Source organism: Somniosus microcephalus, chromosome 8 (genome assembly GCF_052327205.1).
Source record: "Somniosus microcephalus isolate GS21.2 chromosome 8, FLI_Smic_1.0, whole genome shotgun sequence".
Classification (NCBI taxonomy): domain Eukaryota; kingdom Metazoa; phylum Chordata; class Chondrichthyes; order Squaliformes; family Somniosidae; genus Somniosus; species Somniosus microcephalus.
The window spans coordinates 2,287,513-2,310,345 of NC_140994.1; the positions used below are offsets into that span (position 1 = coordinate 2,287,513).

Genomic DNA, 22,833 nt, shown 5'->3' on the forward strand with positions numbered 1-22,833 from the left:
GATAATCCCGATCCAGGATTAGAAATTCATCAGAAAGTCATTTACCCCAAACACAAAATTGTCTCAAAGCGTTTCCTATCAAACACTTTACAAAACTGGCACAAGTCACTCTTAGCATGAAGCAAAAATGAGCAGAGAGTGGTCTCTTACCTGAGGTACCTCATTTCTTCATTGTTTTTGTCATTATCAGTAAGGATTTTTGATGTTGTCACTTTTACCTCCACACCATCTACCATAAACTTACGAGTTTTCTTCAGTGTCTTTTTCTGCTGCCTCATTTCCTGACAAATTAACACAAATACAGAAAGAAATGAGTGAAACACACCAGTACCTGTACTGACTGTCTACTGCCACATTTACACACACACACTGCCTCAAGTGCACGCTCACAGCCTTGTACACTGCCACATTTACACACCCACACTGCCTCAAGTGCACGCTCACAGCCTTGTACACTGCCACATTTACACACCCACACTGCCTCCAGTGCACGCTCACAGCCTTGTACACTGCCACATATGCACACACACACTGCCTCCAGTGCACGCTCACAGCCTTGTACACTGCCACATTTACACACCCACACTGCCTCAAGTGCATGCTCACAGCCTTGTACACTGCCACATTTACACACCCACTGCCTCAAGTGCACGCTCACAGCCTTGTACACTGCCACATTTACACACCCACACTGCCTCCAGTGCATGCTCACAGCCTTGTACACTGCCACATTTACACACCCACACTGCCTCAAGTGCACGCTCACAGCCTTGTACACTGCCACATTTACACACCCACACTGCCTCAAGTGCATGCTCACAGCCTTGTACACTGCCACATTTACACACCCACACTGCCTCAAGTGCACGCTCACAGCCTTGTACACTGCCACATTTACACACCCACACTGCCTCCAGTGCACGCTCACAGCCTTGTACACTGCCACATTTACACACCCACACTGCCTCAAGTGCACGCTCACAGCCTTGTACACTGCCACATTTACACACCCACACTGCCTCAAGTGCATGCTCACAGCCTTGTACACTGCCACATTTACACACCCACACTGCCTCAAGTGCACGCTCACAGCCTTGTACACTGCCATATTTACACACCCACACTGCCTCCAGTGCACGCTCACAGCCTTGTACACTGCCACATTTACACACCCACACTGCCTCCAGTGCACGCTCACAGCCTTGTACACTGCCACATTTACACACCCACACTGCCTCCAGTGCACGCTCACAGCCTTGTACACTGCCACATATGCACACACACTGTATTCCTGGGTCCTGGAGGCATAGCTCTCTCATTGCAAGAAAATGTAAACATTCTAATTACTAGCAACGGAACAGTGGTGATAATTACAGCTTCGCTGTATACTTTCAAAATTCAACTCATTTGTTTCTTAATTTGAAAAAAATAACTGAAATAAAGGTGAGGAAACTTTCTCTGACTGACGGTTAGTAATAATTAGAATGTTTATCTTTTCTATCAACAACACAGAAGTGGTAATCAGGTAATTATTCGAGAATTTCTGTCTGCTTTCAAAATTCATAGAAATAGGTAGAAGTTACAACATGGAAACAGGCCATTCGGCCCACCCATTGTTGGCATTTACTCATCACATAAACAAATAGTCCTAATCACAACAATAATCTTCATTTATATAGCACCTTTAATGTAGGAAAAACATCCCAGGGTGCTTATTTACCCATCCTGTGCTGACGTCATAAGAGGCAGGACTGGCAGAATGATGCCACCTGCCACAAGCCCCACCACTTCCCCCTCACTTGCTCGCCATGAAAAGTCCATCTGCATGATGGATAAGATCCTGGTAGAAGTGGGGCCCAGAATGCTGGTTTTCTTGTGACAATCGACTGCAGAGTGATGAATGGCACAGGTACTACCACCCCCGTTATGCAAATGAACACGTCCCTGGAATTGGGGCTGGGCTGGGTCAGGGGCAGGCAGGTGGCTCATGTGGAAAAGAACACAGCACAGACTTGATGTGCTGAACAGCCTGTATCTCAGTACAGGCAGCAAGGGTTCTATGATTTGATCCCTTGGTGCAATCTGGATCATAGGGAATGCGAGGTCCATTTATGGCAACGACTAGCGACAAATAACCAGAGAGGCTCACTGGTGCGAAACCTGCAACACATACATTCACCACACTCCGAGTAAGGCCCCTGGGTCAGAAGGTCGTGGATTCGAGCTCCACGCCAGGACTTGAGTGCAGTCTGTGGTGACACGCCAGTGCAATACTAAAGGAGTGTTGCGATGTTGGTGGTGCTGTCACTTGGATGAGAATTTAGCCTGAGGTCCAATCTGCCTATTCAGCTGAATGTTAAAGCTGTAATGGGGAGATGGTAGGGTTGGTATTCTGAAAATATGGGATCAAATGGCTGAAGGGACTTCTTCAATCAAAACAATCTAAATTTCAATAAAGGCCCACAAGCTGACAATCAATAATAAAAAAAACTGTGTGGGTTTTTGGCTGCTGATTTTGAGTGGTTACCTGGAGCGATATGGATCCGGTCTCCTTGTTGCGGGACAGGAAGCTGGATATGGAAAGGTTTAGGTCGATGCTGCTGTTGTCTGCCATTGACCCGCTACCAGAGTCAGCATCTCTCTCCTTCTCTTTACCCATGCTCTTAGATTGAGCAGCAGGCTCCACATTTTCCTTCATCTCAGGGATCATCTCTAGCTTTGTGTCCTCATGGCTCACACTCTCGGCTTCCTTCACATTGTGAGACACGGCACCTTGTGTCTCATTTAACTCTCCACTCACCGTTACCCCCACTGGGGAAGGGCTGGTTTCAGGTGGTGCCTTGGCCTCACCCTCTGTCTCTGAAGTGTCCTCTGCTGTTAAACCACTCTCAGTTACAGTCTCCACCTCAGGAACTCCTTTAGCTTCCACTGGCTGCGTAGCAGAGGCCACTTTGAGGTCATTGGCCTGCTCCTCCTGCTTTGTTTCTTCATTGGGAAGTGCGGGAGTGTTTACAGTTGTCTCTGCCACCTCCTGCTCTCTTTCCCCACCACTCATTTCCGGTGCAGCTTCAGTTGCACTCTCTTTTGGTTTCACATTGATCTCCTCTACTACGGTAGAAGCTTCGCTCACTGCTTCTTCCTCGCCTTGCTCACCTTTCTCTGGCTCTGTCACAGCTGAGGCCTCTGTCAGTTCAGTGTTGGCTGCTTCATTCTCTGCTCCAGCCTCTGCTTCATTCTCTCTCTCCGCCTCGGCTTTTTTCTCTCTCTCAGCCTCTGCTTTTTTCTCTCTCTCAGCCTCTGCTTCGTTCTCTCTCTCAGCCTCTGCTTCGTTCTCTCTCTCAGCCTCTGCTTCATTTGGCTCTGCGACTGCCACTTTATTTTCCTCTGCACTTGCATTTTCTTTTTCCACGTCTGGCTCATTCTCTTTTTTCTTTTCAGGTTCTGTAACATCCTCGTGTACCTCACCTGCCTTTATAAGAACATAAAAACATAAGAAGTAGGAGTAGGCCATTTGGCCCCTCGAGCCTGCTCCGCCATTCAATAAGATCATGGCTGATCTGATCTTGGCCTCAACTCCACTTCTCCGCCCGCTCCCCATAACCCTCGACTCCCCTGTAGCTCAAACATCTGTCTATCTCAGCCTTGAATATATTCAATGACCCCGCCTCCACAGCTCTCCGGGGTAGAGAATTCCAAAGATTTATGACCCTCAGAGAAGAAATTCCTCCTCATCTCCGTCTTAAATAGGCGACTCCTTATTCTGAAACTATGCCCCCTCATTCTCGATTCCCCCACGAGGGAAAACATCCTCTCTGCATCTACCCTGTCAAGCCCTCTCAGAATCTTATATGTTGCAATAAGATCACCTCTCATTCTTCTAAACTCCAATGGTTATAGGCCCAACCTGCTCAACCTTTCCTCATAAGACAACCCCTTCATCTCCGGAATCAACCTCGTGAACCTTTGTCTGAACTGTCTCCAATGCAAGTATATCCCTCCTTAAATAAGGAGACTAAAACTGTACGCAGTACTCCAGGTGTGGTCTCACCAGCGCCCTGTACAGTTGTAACAGGACTTCCCTACTTTTATTCTCCATTCCCTTTGCAATAAAGGCCAACATTCCATTTGCCTTCCTAATTACTTGCTGTACCTGCATGCTGACTTTTTGTGATTCATATACAAGGACCCCCAGATCCCTCTGTACCTCAGCATTTTGTAATCTCTCCCATTTAAATAATAATTAGTTTTTTATTTTTCCTACCAAAGTGGATAACCTCGCATTTTCCCACATTAAACTCCATCTGCCAGATATTTGCCCACTCACTTAGCCTATCTATATCCCTTTGGAGATTCTTTGCATCCTCCGCACAATTTGTTTTCCCACCTATCATTGTATCATCAGCAAATTTGGCTCCATTACACTCAGTCCCTTCATCCAAGTCATTAATATAGATTGTAAATAGTTGAGGCCCCAGCACTGATCCCTGTGGCACCTCACTAGTTACAGTTTGCCAACCTGAAAATGACCCATTTATCCCGACTCTCTGTTTTCTGTTAGTTAGCCAATCCTCTATCCATGCTAATATATTACCCCCAACCCCGTGAGCGCTTATCTTGTGTAGTAACCTTTTATGTGGCACCTTATCGAATGCCTTCTGGAAATCCAAATACATGACATAGAAACATAGAAGATAGGAGCAGGAGTAGGCCATTCGGCCCCTCGAGCCTGCTCCGCCATTCAATGAGATCATGGCTGATCATCCAAATTCAGTACCCTGTCCCTGCCTTCTCCCCATATCCCTTGATCCCTTTAGCCTTAAGAAATATATCTAACTCCTTCTTGAATATATTTAATGAACTGGCCTCCACCGCCCTCTGTGGCAGAGAATTCCACAGATTCACCACTCTCTGGGTGAAGAAATTCCTCCTCATTTCAGTCCTAAATGGCTTACCCCTTATCCTTAGACTATGACCCCTGGTTCTGGACTCCCCGGCCATCAGAAACATCCTTCCTGCATCTAGTCTGTCCAGGCCTGACAGAATTTTATAGGTTTCGATGAGATCCCCTCTCAATCTTCTAAACTCCAGTGAGTATAAGCCCAATCGACACAATCTCTCCTCATACATCATTCCTGCCATCCTAAGTATCAGTCTGGTGAATCTTCGCTGCACTCCTTCCATGGCAAGAATGTCCTTCCTCAGATAAGGCGACCAAAACTGCACACAATACTCAAGGTGCGGTCTCACCAAGGCCCTGTACAACTGCAGCAAGACATCCTTGTTCCTGTACTCGAACCCTCTTGCTACGAAGGCCAACATACCATTTGCCTTCTTAACCGCCTGCTGCACCTGCATGCTTACCTTCAGCGACTGGTGCACAAGAACACCCAGGTCTCTTTGCACTTCCCCTTCTCCCAATCTATTGCCATTCAAATAATAGTCTGCCTTCCTGTTTTTGCCACCAAAGTGGATAACCTCACATTTATCCACATTATAGTGCATTTGCCATGTTTCTGCTGTTTCCCCTTTATCCACCCTGCTCGTTACATCCTCAAAGAACTCCAGCAAATTTGTCAAACATGATTTCCCTTTCATAAAACCATGCTGACTCTGCTTGACTATATTATGATTGTCTAAATGTCCTGCTACCACTTCCTTAATGATGGACTCCAGCATTTTCCCAATGACAGATGTTAGGCTAATTGTTTGATAGTTGCCTACTTTCTGTCTCCCTCCTTTCTTAAATAGGGGCGTTACATTTGCAGCTTTTCAGTCCGCTGGGACCTCTCCAGAATCCAGGGAATTTTGGTAGATTACAACCAATGCATCTACTATCTCTGCAGCCACCTCTTTTAAGACTCTAGGATGCAGGCCATCGGGTCCAGGGGACTTGTCCACCTTTAGTCCCATTAGTTTGCCTAGTACTTTCTCTCTAGTGATCGTGATTGTTTTAAGTTTCCCCCCCCCGCCCACTCCAATAACCCCTTGATTATCCATTATTGGGATGCTTTTAGCCCCACAGCGCCCAGGTAACTTTCTCCCTCCCTGATGTGTCGTAGTGTCCTAAGCTCGGAGTCCAGCTCATCAACTCTGAGCTGAAGTTCCTCGAGCTGCAGACACAGTTGCTGTGGATCACACTGGGGTCCACCAGCTCCCACATGCTACAGCTGCAAGACAACACCTGCCCTGCCATCTCTATTGTATTTTATTTAACTAATTAGGTTTTCAAGTTTTGAAATACTCAATTGTCTACTAATATTTTTAATCTAGGTAATAACCTTGTTTAATTTATTAAATTTAGTTATATGCTTTAGATCTTTACTGTAACTTAGCCCATAGTCCTAATTTAACCCTAGTTGTTTATATTTTTTTTATGTATAATGCAGCACCTGTTACCCCCACCTCACCAAATTCCCTCACTCACCAAATTCCTGAGATTAGTACTCTGTAGAAGCAGTACCCTGTAGAACTGGACTCTTTGCTACTTACCTGCTTCAGAGATTCTTCAGGGCTCCCCTCAGCTCCCGGGGTCTTTGCACTCAGTTCCTCTGCCTTGGGTTTCTCCTCAGACGGTGCAGGTTTTCCAGCCTCAGTGTACAGGTCCCCGTTGCTTCCTTGCACCTCTTCATTACTGGTGTCGGAAGCATTGTTCTCCATCAGCCTGTCGCTCTCGGGCTTTTCCCCTTCACTGGTACCAATCCCCTCGTCCGACAGCTTGTCGCTGACCTGGTCTGCGTTTTCCTCTGCAGTCTCTGTCTCCATTTTCTCAGACACAGACTCGAGGGTCGAGGGAGACTGGGAGAGTTTCTCGTCCTCAGAGCTGGCTGTGCTGATATCTGATGGGGCACGTTTATGACCTGGCAGAGCCTAGAGAAAAACAACAGCATAAACCTCTTTTGTTGTGTAATTCCAATCCACAGTTATACCAGTGCGGTCTGTTTAATTCACAGTTCTATTCATAGCTAGTTGTATCCATGAAACAAAGACAGTCTAACGCCAAGTTCACAACAGAAGATAAAAATTGCTCAGACAGGACTGCCATTCATACGCAGAAAGTCTGTGTTAGCTGAGGCACATATTACAGTAGCAACAGTACAGAGCAACATTAGCAGGGTTTACTTGCTCACCATCTCAACTAGTAAATGGTGTTGGGGGAAACACAAGGAGAGAAGGATGTCCCCTGATTGGTAAAGGAATCTAGTGGAGTTACTAGATATTAGTATTAGCAGTCTGAGCATGACACAACATTAACAGCACAGGAAAATTCAGTGCTGGGGAAAGGCTGTTCAGCCCATCAAAGTTGTCCACCGTGCATTAGCTTTTCCATTGTGGCACCTAATTAATGAAGGAATGAAAGATGCCCCTTTTAATATCATGGTGCCTTCAGGGGAAAAGAGGGAGGTTCACCTTTTCATGATAAACAGGGAGGAGGAAGGCCATTCGGCCCATCAAACTCACTCTATCCTGAAAGCACCTACTGTACCCCCTTTTCAGTATCCAGATATTTCTTAAATAATTCCAGGGATTTTGCCTCCACTACCCTACACACAAAGGTTGGTGGAAATCTGGAACTCTCTCCCCCAAAAGGCTGTAGATGTTGGGGAACAATTGGAGTTTTCAAGACTGTGATCAATAGATTTTTGTTGGGTAAGGGTATTAAGGGATATGGAGCAAAGGCGGGTAAATGGAGTTGCGGTGCAGATCAGCCATGATCTAACTGAATGGCAGAGCAGGCTCAAGGGGCTGAATGGCTTCCTCCTGTTCCTATGTTCCTGTCCGAATCTATTCCATGTGCTGATTGCTCTTTGTGTGAAGAAGGATTTCCTGATATCAGTCCCACTGGGGTACAGAAACCCTTTAACAATTTACCCAAATGACCGTTTGAATCTGGACGGCGAGTATCCACAAGCTTTTCACCCAATGAAGGTATCGCGGCCAGGGGCACTTCAGCTCTTCACTGGATGGTGATTGTCACAGTGAGTTATTCCCACTCCAGCTCTTCACTGGATGGTGATTGTCACAGTGAGTTATTCCCACTCCAGCTCTTCACCAGATGGTGATTGTCACAGTGAGTTATTCCCACTCCAGCTCTTCACCGGATGGTGATTGTCACAGTGAGTTATTCCCACTCCAGCTCTTCACCGGATGGTGATTGTCACAGTGAGTTAATCCCACTCCAGCTCTTCACTGGATGGTGATTGTCACAGTGAGTTATTCCCACTCCAGCTCTTCACTGGATGGTGATTGTCACAGTGAGTTATTCCCACTCCTGCTCTTCCCCCACAATTACTTACCATGTGCAAATAGCACACAGCACCCGGTGCGATTCGACATTCCAGCCACTCGGTGGATTTAAGCACCCACAGTGTATCACCATGCTCTACGGCTTGGTGCCGGTCTGCTTGTTGTTTAAATGTATCATACCGGGACCTGCATGGTGCCCTCCACCCAGCTCAAGGTTTTTCACTCAGTGACCTGGCTGAGAATCGGCGGACCTGATGATATGGGTGGGTGGGTGAATGGGTGGGTTTAAGAGCTGGCAAGACTCTAGACTGGAGCCTATGGACACAAAGCTGTGAATCAAACACTACCTTACCAGCCAAACTCCCAATTAATGGACATCAGTGTGCTGGGGAGATGTATCTGATACTCACTGCTGCATTTTCTGAATCCTCTTCCTCTTCATCCTCCTTACTCTCCTCAATCTCTTCCGTTACCTCTGCCTTTGCTTCTGCAATCAGCTCCCTCACTGGCTTATTGCTGTTAACATTCACCACAAATGGGTGCTGCAAAGAAAGAGGAGCAGATTTAGGAACAAACACTCAGACACGCACAGTACATCACACAGTCCCTCTCCCTGTTTTCAACTGTTGCCCAAGGCCAGAGATCTGCCACTGAGTTAGGTGCTGCCTGTGTCACTGTGCTGTAACTGCACCAGTAGTGTGTTTGGAAGCAGTACAGTTTGCGACAGCAACCCTTGGCTGAGATGTCAAGGCTTGGTAGCGCACTCGAGAGAAGGATTTTCAAGGGGCTTGTGCACCACTTACACTAAGTGACATTAAACATGGGCTGAAGTTAGGTTGCAGGAAAGAGGTTCTTTACCTCTGCAAACCCAAAGGAATACTGGAACTCTGAAACACAACAGGAAATGCAGAGCGGGCCCATCAGCATCGAATGGTTAAAGTCCCGGGCAAGACCGTTCATCAGAATTGGGCCCCACTCGGAATGTTCATCTGTCTCTTCAGACATTGACAGATCTGCTTTGCAATTCCAGAATGGCTCGTTTCTATTTCTTTAACTTTCAGGCTTTGTGGCCATCAGAAAGCAAGGCCTTTAAGCTTAGGGCAAACTGAATGCGAACTGACTCTGGATCAGCACTAGGGAAGGGTTAGTGGAGTGGGACTGACTCGGATCAGTGCTAGGAAAGGGTTAGTGGAGTGGGACTGACTCGGATCAGCACTAGGAAAGGGTTAGTGGAGTGGGACTGACTCTGGATCAGTGCTAGGAAAGGGTTAGTGGAGTGGGACTGACTCTGGATCAGCCCTAGGGAATGGTTAGCGGGGAATGGGACTGACTCCGGATCAGCCCTAGGGAATGGTTAGCGGGGAATGGGACTGACTCCGGATCAGCACTAGGAAAGGGTTAGTGGAGTGGAACTGACTCCGAATCAGCACTAGGAAAGGGTTAGTGGAGTGGGACTGACTCGGATCAGTGCTAGGAAAGGGTTAGTGGAGTGGGACTGACTCCGGATCAGTGCTAGGAAAGGGTTAGTGGAGTGGGACTGACTCTGGATCAGCCCTAGGGAATGGTTAGCGGGGAATGGGACTGACTCCGGATCAGCCCTAGGGAATGGTTAGCGGGGAATGGGACTGACTCCGGATCAGCACTAGGAAAGGGTTAGTGGAGTGGAACTGACTCCGAATCAGCACTAGGAAAGGGTTAGTGGAGTGGGACTGACTCGGATCAGTGCTAGGAAAGGGTTAGTGGAGTGGGACTGACTCCGGATCAGCACTAGGAAAGGGTTAGTGGAGCGAGACTGACTCCAGATCAGCACGAGGAAAGGGTTAGTGGAGTGGGACTGACTCCGGATCAGCACTAGGAAAGGGTTAGTGGAGTGAGACTGACTCCAGATCAGCACTAGGAAAGGGTTAGTGGAGTGGGACTGACTCCAGATCAGCACTAGGAAAGGGTTAGTAGAGTTGGACTGACTCCGGATCAGCACTAGGAAAGGGTTAGTGGAGTGGGACTGACTCCAGATCAGCACTAGGAAAGGGTTAGTGGAGTGGGACTGACTCCGGATCAGTGCTAGGAAAGGGTTAGTGGAGTGGGACTGACTCCGGATCAGCACTAGGAAAGGGTTAGTGGAGTGGGACTGACTCCAGATCAGCACTAGGAAAGGGTTAGTGGAGTGGGACTGACTCCGGATCAGCACTAGGAAAGGGTTAGTGGAGTGGGACTGACTCCAGATCAGCACTAGGAAAGGGTTAGTAGAGTGGGACTGACTCCGGATCAGCACTAGGAAAGGGTTAGTGGAGTGGGACTGACTCCAGATCAGCACTAGGAAAGGGTTAGTGGAGTGGGACTGACTCCGGATCAGCACTAGGAAAGGGTTAGTGGAGTGGGACTGACTCCAGATCAGCACTAGGAAAGGGTTAGTGGAGTGGGACTGACTCGGATCAGCACTAGGAAAGGGTTAGTGGAGTGGGACTGACTCCAGATCAGCACTAGGAAAGGGTTAGTGGAGTGGGACTGACTCGAATCAGCGCTAGGAAAGGGTTAGTGGAGTGGGACTGACTCCAGATCAGCACTAGGAAAGGGTTAGTAGAGTGGGACTGACTCCGGATCAGCACTAGGAAAGGGTTAGTGGAGTGGGACTGACTCGGATCAGCACGAGGAAAGGGTTAGTGGAGCGAGATTGACTCCGGATCAGCACTAGGAAAGGGTTAGCGGGGAATGGGACTGACTCCGGATCAGCGCTAGGAAAGGGTTAGTGGAGTGGGACTGACTCCGGATCAGCACGAGGAAAGGGTTAGTGGAACGATACTGACTCCAGATCAGCGCTAGGAAAGGGTTAGTGGAGTGGGACTGACTCCGGATCAGCACTAGGAAAGGGTTAGTGGAATGGGACTGACTCCGGATCAGCGCTAGGAAAGGGTTAGTGGAGTGGGACTGACTCCAGATCAGCACGAGGAAAGGGTTAGTGGAGTGGGACTGACTCCGGATCAGCACGAGGAAAGGGTTAGTGGAACGATACTGACTCCGGATCAGCGCTAGGAAAGGGTTAGTGGAATGGGACTGACTCCGGATCAGTGCTAGGAAAGGGTTAGTGGAGTGGGACTGACTCGGATCAGCACTAGGAAAGGGTTAGTGGAGTGGGACTGACTCGGAACAGCACTAGGAAAGGGTTAGTGGAGTGGGACTGACTCGGATCAGCGCTAGGAAAGGGTTAGTGGAGTGTGACTGACTCGGATCAGCGCTAGGAAAGGGTTAGTGGAGTGGGACTGACTCCGGATCAGCGCTAGGAAAGGGTTAGTGGAGTGGGACTGACTCGGATCAGCACGAGGAAAGGGTTAGTGGAGCGAGATTGACTCCGGATCAGCGCTAGGAAAGGGTTAGTGGAGCGAGACTGACTCCGGATCAGCGCTAGGAAAGGGTTAGTGGAATGATACTGACTCCGGATCAGCGCTAGGAAAGGGTTAGTGGAATGGGACTGACTCCGGATCAGCGCTAGGAAAGGGTTAGTGGAGTGGGACTGACTCCGGATCAGCACTAGGAAAGGGTTAGTGGAATGGGACTGACTCCGGATCAGCGCTAGGAAAGGGTTAGTGGAGTGGGACTGACTCCGGATCAGCACTAGGAAAGGGTTAGTGGAGTGGGACTGACTCCAGATCAGCACTAGGAAAGGGTTAGCGGGGAATGGGACTGACTCCGGATCAGCGCTAGGAAAGGGTTATTGGAGTGGGACTGACTCCGGATCAGCACTAGGAAAGGGTTAGTGGAGTGGGACTGACTCCAGATCAGCACTAGGAAAGGGTTAGTGGAGTGGGACTGACTCCAGATCAGCACGAGGAAAGGGTTAGTGGAGTGGGACTGACTCCGGATCAGCACGAGGAAAGGGTTAGTGGAACGATACTGACTCCGGATCAGCGCTAGGAAAGGGTTAGTGGAATGGGACTGACTCCGGATCAGTGCTAGGAAAGGGTTAGTGGAGTGGGACTGACTCGGATCAGCGCTAGGAAAGGGTTAGTGGAGTGGGACTGACTCGGAACAGCACTAGGAAAGGGTTAGTGGAGTGGGACTGACTCGGATCAGCGCTAGGAAAGGGTTAGTGGAGTGTGACTGACTCGGATCAGCGCTAGGAAAGGGTTAGTGGAGTGGGACTGACTCCGGATCAGCGCTAGGAAAGGGTTAGTGGAGTGGGACTGACTCGGATCAGCACGAGGAAAGGGTTAGTGGAGCGAGATTGACTCCGGATCAGCGCTAGGAAAGGGTTAGCAGGGAATGGGACTGACTCCGGATCAGCGCTAGGAAAGGGTTAGTGGAATGGGACTGACTCCGGATCAGCGCTAGGAAAGGGTTAGTGGAACGATACTGACTCCGGATCAGCGCTAGGAAAGGGTTAGTGGAATGGGACTGACTCCGGATCAGCGCTAGGAAAGGGTTAGTGGAGTGGGACTGACTCCGGATCAGCACTAGGAAAGGGTTAGTGGAATGGGACTGACTCCGGATCAGCGCTAGGAAAGGGTTAGTGGAGTGGGACTGACTCCGGATCAGCACTAGGAAAGGGTTAGTGGAGTGGGACTGACTCCAGATCAGCACTAGGAAAGGGTTAGTGGAATGGGACTGACTCTGGATCAGTGCTAGGAAAGGGTTAGTGGAATGGGACTGACTTTGGATCAGTGCTAGGAAAGGGTTAGTGGAGTGGGACTGACTCCGGATCAGCACGAGGAAAGGGTTAGTGGAACGATACTGACTCCGGATCAGCGCTAGGAAAGGGTTAGTGGAATGGGACTGACTCCGGATCAGTGCTAGGAAAGGGTTAGTGGAGTGGGACTGACTCCGGATCAGCGCTAGGAAAGGGTTAGTGGAGTGGGACTGACTCGGAACAGCACTAGGAAAGGGTTAGTGGAGTGGGACTGACTCAGATCAGCGCTAGGAAAGGGTTAGTGGAGTGGGACTGACTCCGGATCAGCACTAGGAAAGGGTTAGTGGAATGGGACTGACTCCGGATCAGTGCTAGGAAAGGGTTAGTGGAACAATACTGACTCCGGATCAGCGCTAGGAAAGGGTTAGTGGAATGGGACTGACTCTGGATCAGTGCTAGGAAAGGGTTAGTGGAACAATACTGACTCCGGATCAGCGCTAGGAAAGGGTTAGTGGAGTGGGACTGACTCCGGATCAGTGCTAGGAAAGGGTTAGTGGAACAATACTGACTCCGGATCAGCGCTAGGAAAGGGTTAGTGGAATGGGACTGACTCTGGATCAGCGCTAGGAACGGGTTAGTGGAGTGGGACTGACTCCGGATCAGTGCTAGGAAAGGGTTAGTGGAGTGGGACTGACTCCGGATCAGCGCTAGGAAAGGGTTAGTGGAGTGTGACTGACTCGGATCAGCGCTAGGAAAGGGTTAGTGGAGTGGGACTGACTCCGGATCAGCGCTAGGAAAGGGTTAGTGGAGTGGGACAGGCTCAGAATCATTTTATTGAACTAAAACTCTTACTTGCTCCCATGAGGAGCTGACACGCGAGCTTGGGCTGGGAGCCTCTCTACACATTACATTGCTTAGTGCACATGGTGCAGATTCTCAGCACCAAGGGGTTAGACTGCCAAACTGCACAGCGAGACTCTAATCCCAGCGCAGGTACACACACCACAAGCACCGAACAAACAGGCTCTAACCTATACTCACAGATGCATGGGGCGTTAGGCTGAAACAGCACAGTCCGATAGACATGAAGCTGCTATTTTTCTGATGAAAATCCATATAAGAGAACGGAGACACCTCAAAGCAGCTCCTTCTCCCTCCCCTTCAGCTGTTTCTCCTCAATTTCTAAGTCTGCACACTCTGACTGGCTGTTCTGATATAGAAACCAGCTGTTGCACAGAATGGGTGGACCATAAACTCTGACAGGCCAGTCAAGCTGCACTTAGAACCAGATCACAACAGCGATTCCAGGCTTGCCCCAGTCACTCGATGGGTAAATGCACTGCCCAATGTGGCACTCAGGAAGATCTCGGGCTCCATCCCTAGCCTGCGCGCAGTCAGCTGAGCTGTGTTGGGACACCACAGTTGGCCTCAGCACTCCTGAGTTAGTGATTGGAAAACTAGCCAGGATTCCTACTCTTTATCACTATCCAGTGACAATGGCAAGAAATTGTGGGTGTGGAGGCCAACCGAGGCCCAGGTCAGGCTCAGGGATGATGCTGCTCCACTAGTGAATGACCTGCTGATAGTGCCCAGGTTCACACCATGGCTCAGTGCTAGCACTCTCCCCTCCGAGTCAGAAGGTCGCAAGTTCAAACCTCACTCCAGAGGCTTGAGCCCATAGTCCAGGCCGACACTGAGGGAGTGCTGCACTGTTGGTGGTGCCGTCTTTCAGATGAGACATTATGTATTTTATAGTTATTCCATAGGATATACAGCACAGAAACAGGTCATTCAACCCAACCAGTCCATGTCGACGTTTATGCTCCAACTTTCCTCATCTAACTCCATCAGCATAACCCTCCATTCCCTTTGCCCTCACATGCTTATCTAGCCTCCCCTTTTATGCATCTATACTATTCGCTTCAACCACTCCCTGTGGTAGCGAGTTTTACATTCTCACCACTCTCAGGGAAGTCAGAAGGAACTTCTTTACCCTATTTGATTTCTTGGTGACGATCGTACATTGATAGCCTCTAGTTTTGCTCTTCCACACAAGTGGAAACATTCTCTCTGTATCCACTCTATCAAAACTTTCATAGTTTTAAAGACCTCTATTAGGTCACCCCTCAGCCTTCTCTTTTCCAGAGAAGAGAGACCCAGCCTGTTCATCCTTTCCCGACGGGTATACCCTCGCATTTCTGGTATCATCCTTGTAAATCTTCTCTGCACCCTCGCCAGTGCCTCTATATCCTTTTTATAATATGGCGACCAGAATTGTATGCAGTACTCCAAGTGTGGTCTAACCAAGGTTCGATACAAGCTTAGCATAACTTCCCTACTTTTCAATTCAATCCCTCTAGAAATAAACCCTAGTGCTTGGTTCACTTTTTTATGGCCCTATTAACCTGTGTCGCTACTTTCAGTGATTTGTACTCAGAGATTCCCTTTGCTCTTCTACCCCACTAAGATTCGTATCTTCCAAGTAGATATGTATATATCTTATGTATTTATAATCTGGACTGCTCACAGTGTTAGGTCTCCGCCCCTTATAGTTGTGTATTTATTAAATCGGGATGGATCACAGTATTATCACAATATTGATTTGTTCAGCCCCCTTACGACCCTCACTGGTTCAGGTCAGAATGTGAAGCTGTTCCCCACTCAGTGCCCATCAAACACGGCTTACATGCTCACCTGTAGCAGCTGCTGGCATGACCACCTCACCTCGACGTTCTTCTCCACCGCCTTCCTCAGGAAGTCACTGAACTCAGGAGACCTACGGCGAGAAACAGCAGCCACCAGATAGAATATAAAAGACTTAGAGCATCTGGTCACGTCTCTCAGTAACATGCCAAGTGCTGGTATATAGGTAAATGTGGACGCCAATGTGCACAGGGAGATCCCACAAACAGCAATGAGACAAATGTTTATAAAAAGCAAAAACTGCCGCCACTGGAAAGGGGAAACAAGAACAGAAAATGGAAAAAGAAAATACTGCGGCTGCTGGAAATCTGAAATAAAAACAGAGACTGCTGGAGACACTCAGCAGGTCCGGCAGCACCTGTGGAGAGAGAAACAGAGCCAACGTTTCAGCTCGGTGACCTTTCGTCAGAACATGGAAACACTCAGCACCTGGTACCCAGCTCTGACAACGGGTTACACGTGAAACATTACCTTGTCTGTTCTCTCCACAGGTGCTGACTGACATGGTGAGACTTCCAGCATTTCACCAGTTCAGCTGTTTGAGTGATGCTGGTTTAGCAAAGAACATTCAACTCCCTGCTCTTCTGTCAATAGTGCCACGAGCTCTTCAACATCGACTTCAACAGGTAACTGGAGTCTCGGTTTAATCTCGGTCAGTGAAGCACTCCGTCACTTCTCCATTCAAGTGTCAGCCTAGATTATGGTGAAGTTCTGGAATGGGCCTTGAGCCCACGGCCTTCTGGCTCAGAGGTGACGAATCTCATAACAGAGCCAAGCCAGGACTCACCTTTGCCAAACAATAGATGAAAACTGTGCGTTCTATGTGTTACCTCACAGGGTAGAACATCACCCACGTTAAAAACACCACATTCATTCTCCCAACAGCCAGTGTTCCAATTGTAGCAGGGGTGTGGTAGAAAACATCACTATTTACAGAGTAAAGCTCCCTCTACACTGTCCCATCAAACACTCCCAGGGCAGGTACAGCACGGGTTAGATACAGAGTAAAGCTCCCTCTACACTGTCCCATCAAACACTCCCAGGGCAGGTACAGCATGGGTTAGATACAGAGTAAAGCTCCCTCTACACTGTCTCATCACACACTCCCAGGGCAGGTACAGCATGGGTTAGATACAGAGTAAAGCTCCCTCTACACTGTCCCATCAAACACTCCCAGGGCAGGTACAGCACGGGTTAGATACAGAGTAAAGCTCCCTCTACACTGTCCCATCAAACACTCCCAGGGCAGGTACAGCATGGGTTAGATACAGAGTAAAGCTCCCTCTACACTGTCCCATCAAACACTCCCAGGGCAGGTACAGCATGGGTTAGATACAGAGTAAAGCTCCCTCTACACTGTCTCATCACACACTCCCAGGGCAGGTACAGCATGGGTTAGATACAGAGTAAAGCTCCCTCTACACTGTCCCATCAAACACTCCCAGGGCAGGTACAGCATGGGTTAGATACAGAGTAAAGCTCCCTCTACACTGTCCCATCAAACACTCCCAGGGCAGGTACAGCACAGGTTAGATACAGAGTAAAGCTCCCTCTACACTGTCCCATCAATCACTCCCAGGGCAGGTACAGCACGGGTTAGATACAGAGTAAAGCTCCCTCTACACTGTCCCATCAAACACTCCCAGAATCGCCTTATCAGTGATCGAAACCAGGTGAGTAGAAAGGTTACGGGAGATGGCAAGGTCGAGGTGGCTGTGTTTATGGGTAAGGCAGTTTCTATGGAAGGAGCGGTTCAGGGAGGAAAGGAGGGTAGTAAATCCAGAGGATAGGGCAAGGGTAGCTGAGTTGAGATTGAAATCAAAGGCAAGGAATCGTTCAGTGAAGCAGCTGAGAGAGGAACGGAGGAAGGATATAGAAACATAGAAGATAGGAGCAGGAGTAGGCCATTCGGCCCTTCGAGCCTGCTCCGCCATTCAACGAGATCATGGCTGATCATCCAAACCCTAGCACCCGGTCCCTACACCGACAGCCATCCCACCCAAGCCCTATCCCCGTAACCCCATGTATTTAATCCCCCCTAACACTAAGGGCCAATTTTTATCATGGCCAATCAACCTAACCCGCACATCTTTGGACTGTGGGAGGAAACCAGAGCACCCGGAGGAAACCCACACAAACATGGGGAGAATGTGCAAACTCCACACAGACAGGGAGAAAGTCAGGGAGGGGCTTCGGAGGATTTGAAAGGAGAGACAGGTGGGTTGGAACAAGGTGAGGTGCATGAAGAAGGTGCCAGAGGAGTACGGGGCAAGTGGAAGTGAGCAGGGTGGGTTATTCTGAAACTGTACACAACTGAAGTGAGGATGATTCGAGGATTTGGGTGATTCAGGTATAAATACACTTACCATCGGGACGGCTGTGCCAGGGTGGGTGGGTCGGCTTTAGCAATTTTCAGCAGTACTCTCATAGGGTTCAGCTCATGGTGTGGAGGCTCCATCTGGGCCATCTCAATCAACGTGACACCCAGCGACCAGATATCCGCTTTGTAGTCGTAGGGCCTGTCTTTCGACGTCTCACACATCACCACTTCAGGCGCCATCCTAGAGAAAGATGGGCACAAGTCACTGCCTGTCTGACACAACACAGACACTGACTGATAAATACCCAGTGCACACACCGGGAAACAGGCACTGACTGATAAATACCCAGTGCACACACCGGGAAACAGGCACTGACTGATAAATACCCAGTGCACACACTGGGAAACAGGCACTGACTGATAAATACCCAGTGCACACACCGGGAAACAGGCACTGACTGATAAATACCCAGTGCACACACCGGGAAACAGGCACTGACTGATAAATACCCAGTACACACACCGGGAAACAGGCACTGACTGATAAATACCCAGTACACACACCGGGAAACAGGCACTGACTGATAAATACCCAGTACACACACCGGGAAACAGGCACTGACTGATAAATACCCAGTACACACACCGGGAAACAGGCACTGACTGATAAATACCCAGTGCACACACCGGGAAACAGGCACTGACTGATAAATACCCAGTGCACACACTGGGAAACAGGCACTGACTGATAAATACCCAGTGCACACACCGGGAAACAGGCACTGACTGATAAATACCCAGTGCACACACCGGGAAACAGGCACTGACTGATAAATACCCAGTGCACACACCGGGAAACAGGCACTGACTGATAAATACCCAGTGCACACACCGGGAAACAGGCACTGACTGATAAATACCCAGTGCACACACCGGGAAACAGGCACTGACTGATAAATACCCAGTGCACACACCGGGAAACAGGCACTGACTGATAAATACCCAGTGCACACACCGGGAAACAGGCACTGACTGATAAATACCCAGTGCACACACCGGGAAACAGGCACTGACTGATAAATACCCAGTGCACACACCGGGAAACAGGCACTGACTGATAAATACCCAGTGCACACACCGGGAAACAGGCACTGACTGATAAATACCCAGTGCACACACCGGGAAACAGGCACTGACTGATAAATACCCAGTGCACACACCGGGAAACAGGCACTGACTGATAAATACCCAGTGCACACACCGGGAAACAGGCACTGACTGATAAATACCCAGTGCACACACCGGGAAACAGGCACTGACTGATAAATACCCAGTGCACACACCGGGAAACAGGCACTGACTGATAAATACCCAGTGCACACACCGGGAAACAGGCACTGACTGATAAATACCCAGTGCACACACCGGGAAACAGGCACTGACTGATAAATACCCAGTGCACACACCGGGAAACAGGCACTGACTGATAAATACCCAGTACACACACCGGGAAACAGGCACTGACTGATAAATACCCAGTGCACACACTGGGAAACAGGCACTGACTGATAAATACCCAGTGCACACACTGGGAAACAGGCACTGACTGATAAATACCCAGTACACACACCGGGAAACAGGCACTGACTGATAAATACCCAGTACACACACCGGGAAACAGGCACTGACTGATAAATACCCAGTGCACACACCGGGAAACAGGCACTGACTGATAAATACCCAGTGCACACACCGGGAAACAGGCACTGACTGATAAATACCCAGTACACACACCGGGAAACAGGCACTGACTGATAAATACCCAGTACACACACCGGGAAACAGGCACTGACTGATAAATACCCAGTGCACACACCGGGAAACAGGCACTGACTGATAAATACCCAGTGCACACACTGGGAAACAGGCACTGACTGATAAATACCCAGTACACACACCGGGAAACAGGCACTGACTGATAAATACCCAGTGCACACACTGGGAAACAGGCACTGACTGATAAATACCCAGTGCACACACTGGGAAACAGGCACTGACTGATAAATACCCAGTGCACACACCGGGAAACAGGCACTGACTGATAAATACCCAGTACACACACCGGGAAACAGGCACTGACTGATAAATACCCAGTGCACACACTGGGAAACAGGCACTGACTGATAAATACCCGGTACACACACCGGGAAACAGGCACTGACTGATAAATACCCAGTACACACACCGGGAAACAGGCACTGACTGATAAATACCCAGTGCACACACCGGGAAACAGGCACTGACTGATAAATACCCAGTACACACACTGGGAAACAGGCACTGACTGATAAATACCCAGTACACACACCGGGAAACAGGCACTGACTGATAAATACCCAGTACACACACCGGGAAACAGGCACTGACTGATAAGTACCCAGTACACACACCCCACACACCGGGAAACAGGCACTGACTGATAAATACCCAGTACACACACCCCACACAGGGTCTTCACAATGTACAAGCACAGCAGTAAAAGCCACATCTTACCAGTAAGGTGTCCCAATAAAGGAGTCCCTCCGTTGCATTGTCCTGCTGTTCTTTGCCGAGACCCCAAAATCAGCTGCAAGACACAAAGAAAGGACTGTGACTCACCCTGGTTCCTGGAACACTGATTCTGGGCCTGCACAGGCAGAACATTTCTCACATCGAATTTATTAAACTGACTGCAGGCATTGGGTGGGACAAGCAGCAGGGCCCCAGCCCCCAGCTCCAGTAAATACCACCCCCAGTCCCCAGCCCCCGGCTACAGTACACACAACCCCGGCCCACGGTTCCGTACATACAGTCCCCGGCTCCGTACATACAGCACCCGGCTCCGTACATACAGCCCCCGGCTCCGTACATACAGCCCCCGGCTCCGTACATACAGCCCCCGGCTCCGTACATACAGCCCCCGGCTCCGTACATACAGCACCCGGCTCCGTACATACAGCCCCCGGCTCCGTACATACAGCACCCGGCTCCGTACATATAGCACCCGGCTCTGTACATACAGTCCCCGGCTCCGTACATACAGCCCCCCGGCTCCGTACATACAGCCCCCGGCTCCGTACATACAGCCCCCGGCTCCGTACATACAGCCCCCCGGCTCCGTACATACAGCCCCCGGCTCCGTACATACAGCCCCCGGCTCCGTACATACAGCCCCCGGCTCCGTACATACAGCCCCCGGCTCCGTACATACAGCCCCCGGCTCCGTACATACAGCCCCCGGCTCCGTACATACAGCCCCCGGCTCCGTACATACAGCCCCCGACCCTCGGCTCCAACCTCCATCATTCAAGCAATATTTGCATTTCTGCTGAAATATACTGCAGCCATTATCAAGCAGAAAGCCATATTATCTTGACCAGCTGTGCATCTGAGACACCATTACAAGCCAGATGTTTAGTTCAGGCACCATTACAAGCCAGATGTTTAGTTCAGGCCAGATTTTTCTCTCCACAGATGCTGCCTGACCTGCTGAGTATTTCCAGAATGTTCTATTTTTATTACAGGCCAGCTGTGTTTTCAGACACTGTTACATTAAGAATGCGGGCGGTCACATTGCTGCTGCTGAAGAGCAGAGGCTTTACCCAGTTTGACATCCCCGTCCATGGTGAGCAGGATATTCCCAGCCTTCAGGTCCCGGTGGATCACCTTGTTGTCATGCAGGTAGCTCAGAGCTTCCAGTGTATGCTTGCAAATGACACGAATTTGAGGCTCGGTCAGGGCCCTCTCCAATTCTACAACACAAGAAGACGAGTAGTAACAAGAGGGTGAATCTAGCAAAGATTATACTGAACATCATGCTTCCCAAAGTCTGATAGCATCTTATCTAAGCAGTACTGCTCCACGTTGCTCGGTGAAGAGGGCTTCAGCCATTTCTGACCCCGAGTGAGCTGTGTAAAAGGACTGCAGCCCCTCTGGTGGAGAGTGTCTTGCTGCAATACCTGTTTCCTGCCACAGGAGACCCCCAGTGAGCCAATATGGGCATGTATTGGCAGACTCCGAGAGCAGCTCAATGTGATCTGGGCTGAATTTATTTTCTGGAGCTCAGAGTCTTCCCAGCCCTTCCCCGATCCCCTCACAGAAAAAAGACACCAGCAGTATCTGTGGACAGTTCATTCCTGATAAAGCTACGGTGAACAAGTGTCAAGTAGAACTGCAAAGTCTACACTTAGGATGGAATGGGCTCGTCAGCGAGGGTTTTAAAGGTAACTCGGAGGGGGCATTTCAGGCTCTGTGCCTCTCTATCCTTTGCATGCTTCATTCCAGGCTCATTACATTGAATGGGGTACACTCCAGACCTCCAAATTATGGGACAGAATTGGAAGAGGAAATCTGCAGTCAGATTAGAGAGAACAGCAGAAATAACAAATATTAATTTTAATGATCCACTTATCGATTAGGACAGAGAGCGGGAGTCAATGGAGAAAAGGGAATGGGACTCCTGCAATGTGCACAGAACAACCTCCTCGAGCAGCGAGTTAGTCGACCTGCAGGAGGGAGGTGTTGTTGGATCTGGTTCTAAGTAATGAAATAGATCAGGTGGGTGAGCACCTGGGGAGCCGAGGCCACAATATGATAATGTTTAAGATCAAACTGCAACGGGAAAACATCAGTGCACAAACTACAACTGGATTAGGGCACGTTTTAGAAAGATGAGTGAGGGGAGGGGAGATGGGGTGAGGGGAGGTGGGGTGAGGGGAGGTGGGGAGGTGGGGTGAGGGGAGGTGGGGTGAGGGGAGGTGGGGAGAGGGGAGGCGGGGAGAGGGGAGGCGGGGAGAGGGGAGGCGGGGAGAGGGGAGGCGGGGAGAGGGGAGGTGGGGGGGTGGGGTGAGGGGAGGTGGGGTGAGGGATGGGGAGGGGAGGGGAGGGGGGGTGAGGGGAAGGGAGG

The 22,833-nt window shown here is 49.6% G+C and overlaps 1 protein-coding gene across 4 annotated transcripts in view; it reads right to left on the minus strand.

The window, feature by feature from the left end:
* Positions 1 to 22,833, minus strand: part of slka (STE20-like kinase a) — a 230,037-nt gene that overhangs the window by 94,942 nt on the left and 112,262 nt on the right. For all 4 annotated transcript variants that reach the window (XM_085994121.1, XM_085994124.1, XM_085994123.1 and 1 more), the window contains exons 4-11: positions 21,530 to 21,679; positions 20,442 to 20,514; positions 17,935 to 18,129; positions 15,560 to 15,641; positions 8,655 to 8,786; positions 6,490 to 6,867; positions 2,528 to 3,469; positions 151 to 281 (exon numbers count right to left, since the gene is read on the minus strand). In XM_085994121.1, the coding sequence (XP_085850247.1) occupies positions 151 to 281; positions 2,528 to 3,469; positions 6,490 to 6,867; positions 8,655 to 8,786; positions 15,560 to 15,641; positions 17,935 to 18,129; positions 20,442 to 20,514; positions 21,530 to 21,679 (2,083 nt within the window). The remainder of the gene's footprint in view (positions 1 to 150; positions 282 to 2,527; positions 3,470 to 6,489; positions 6,868 to 8,654; positions 8,787 to 15,559; positions 15,642 to 17,934; positions 18,130 to 20,441; positions 20,515 to 21,529; positions 21,680 to 22,833) is intronic.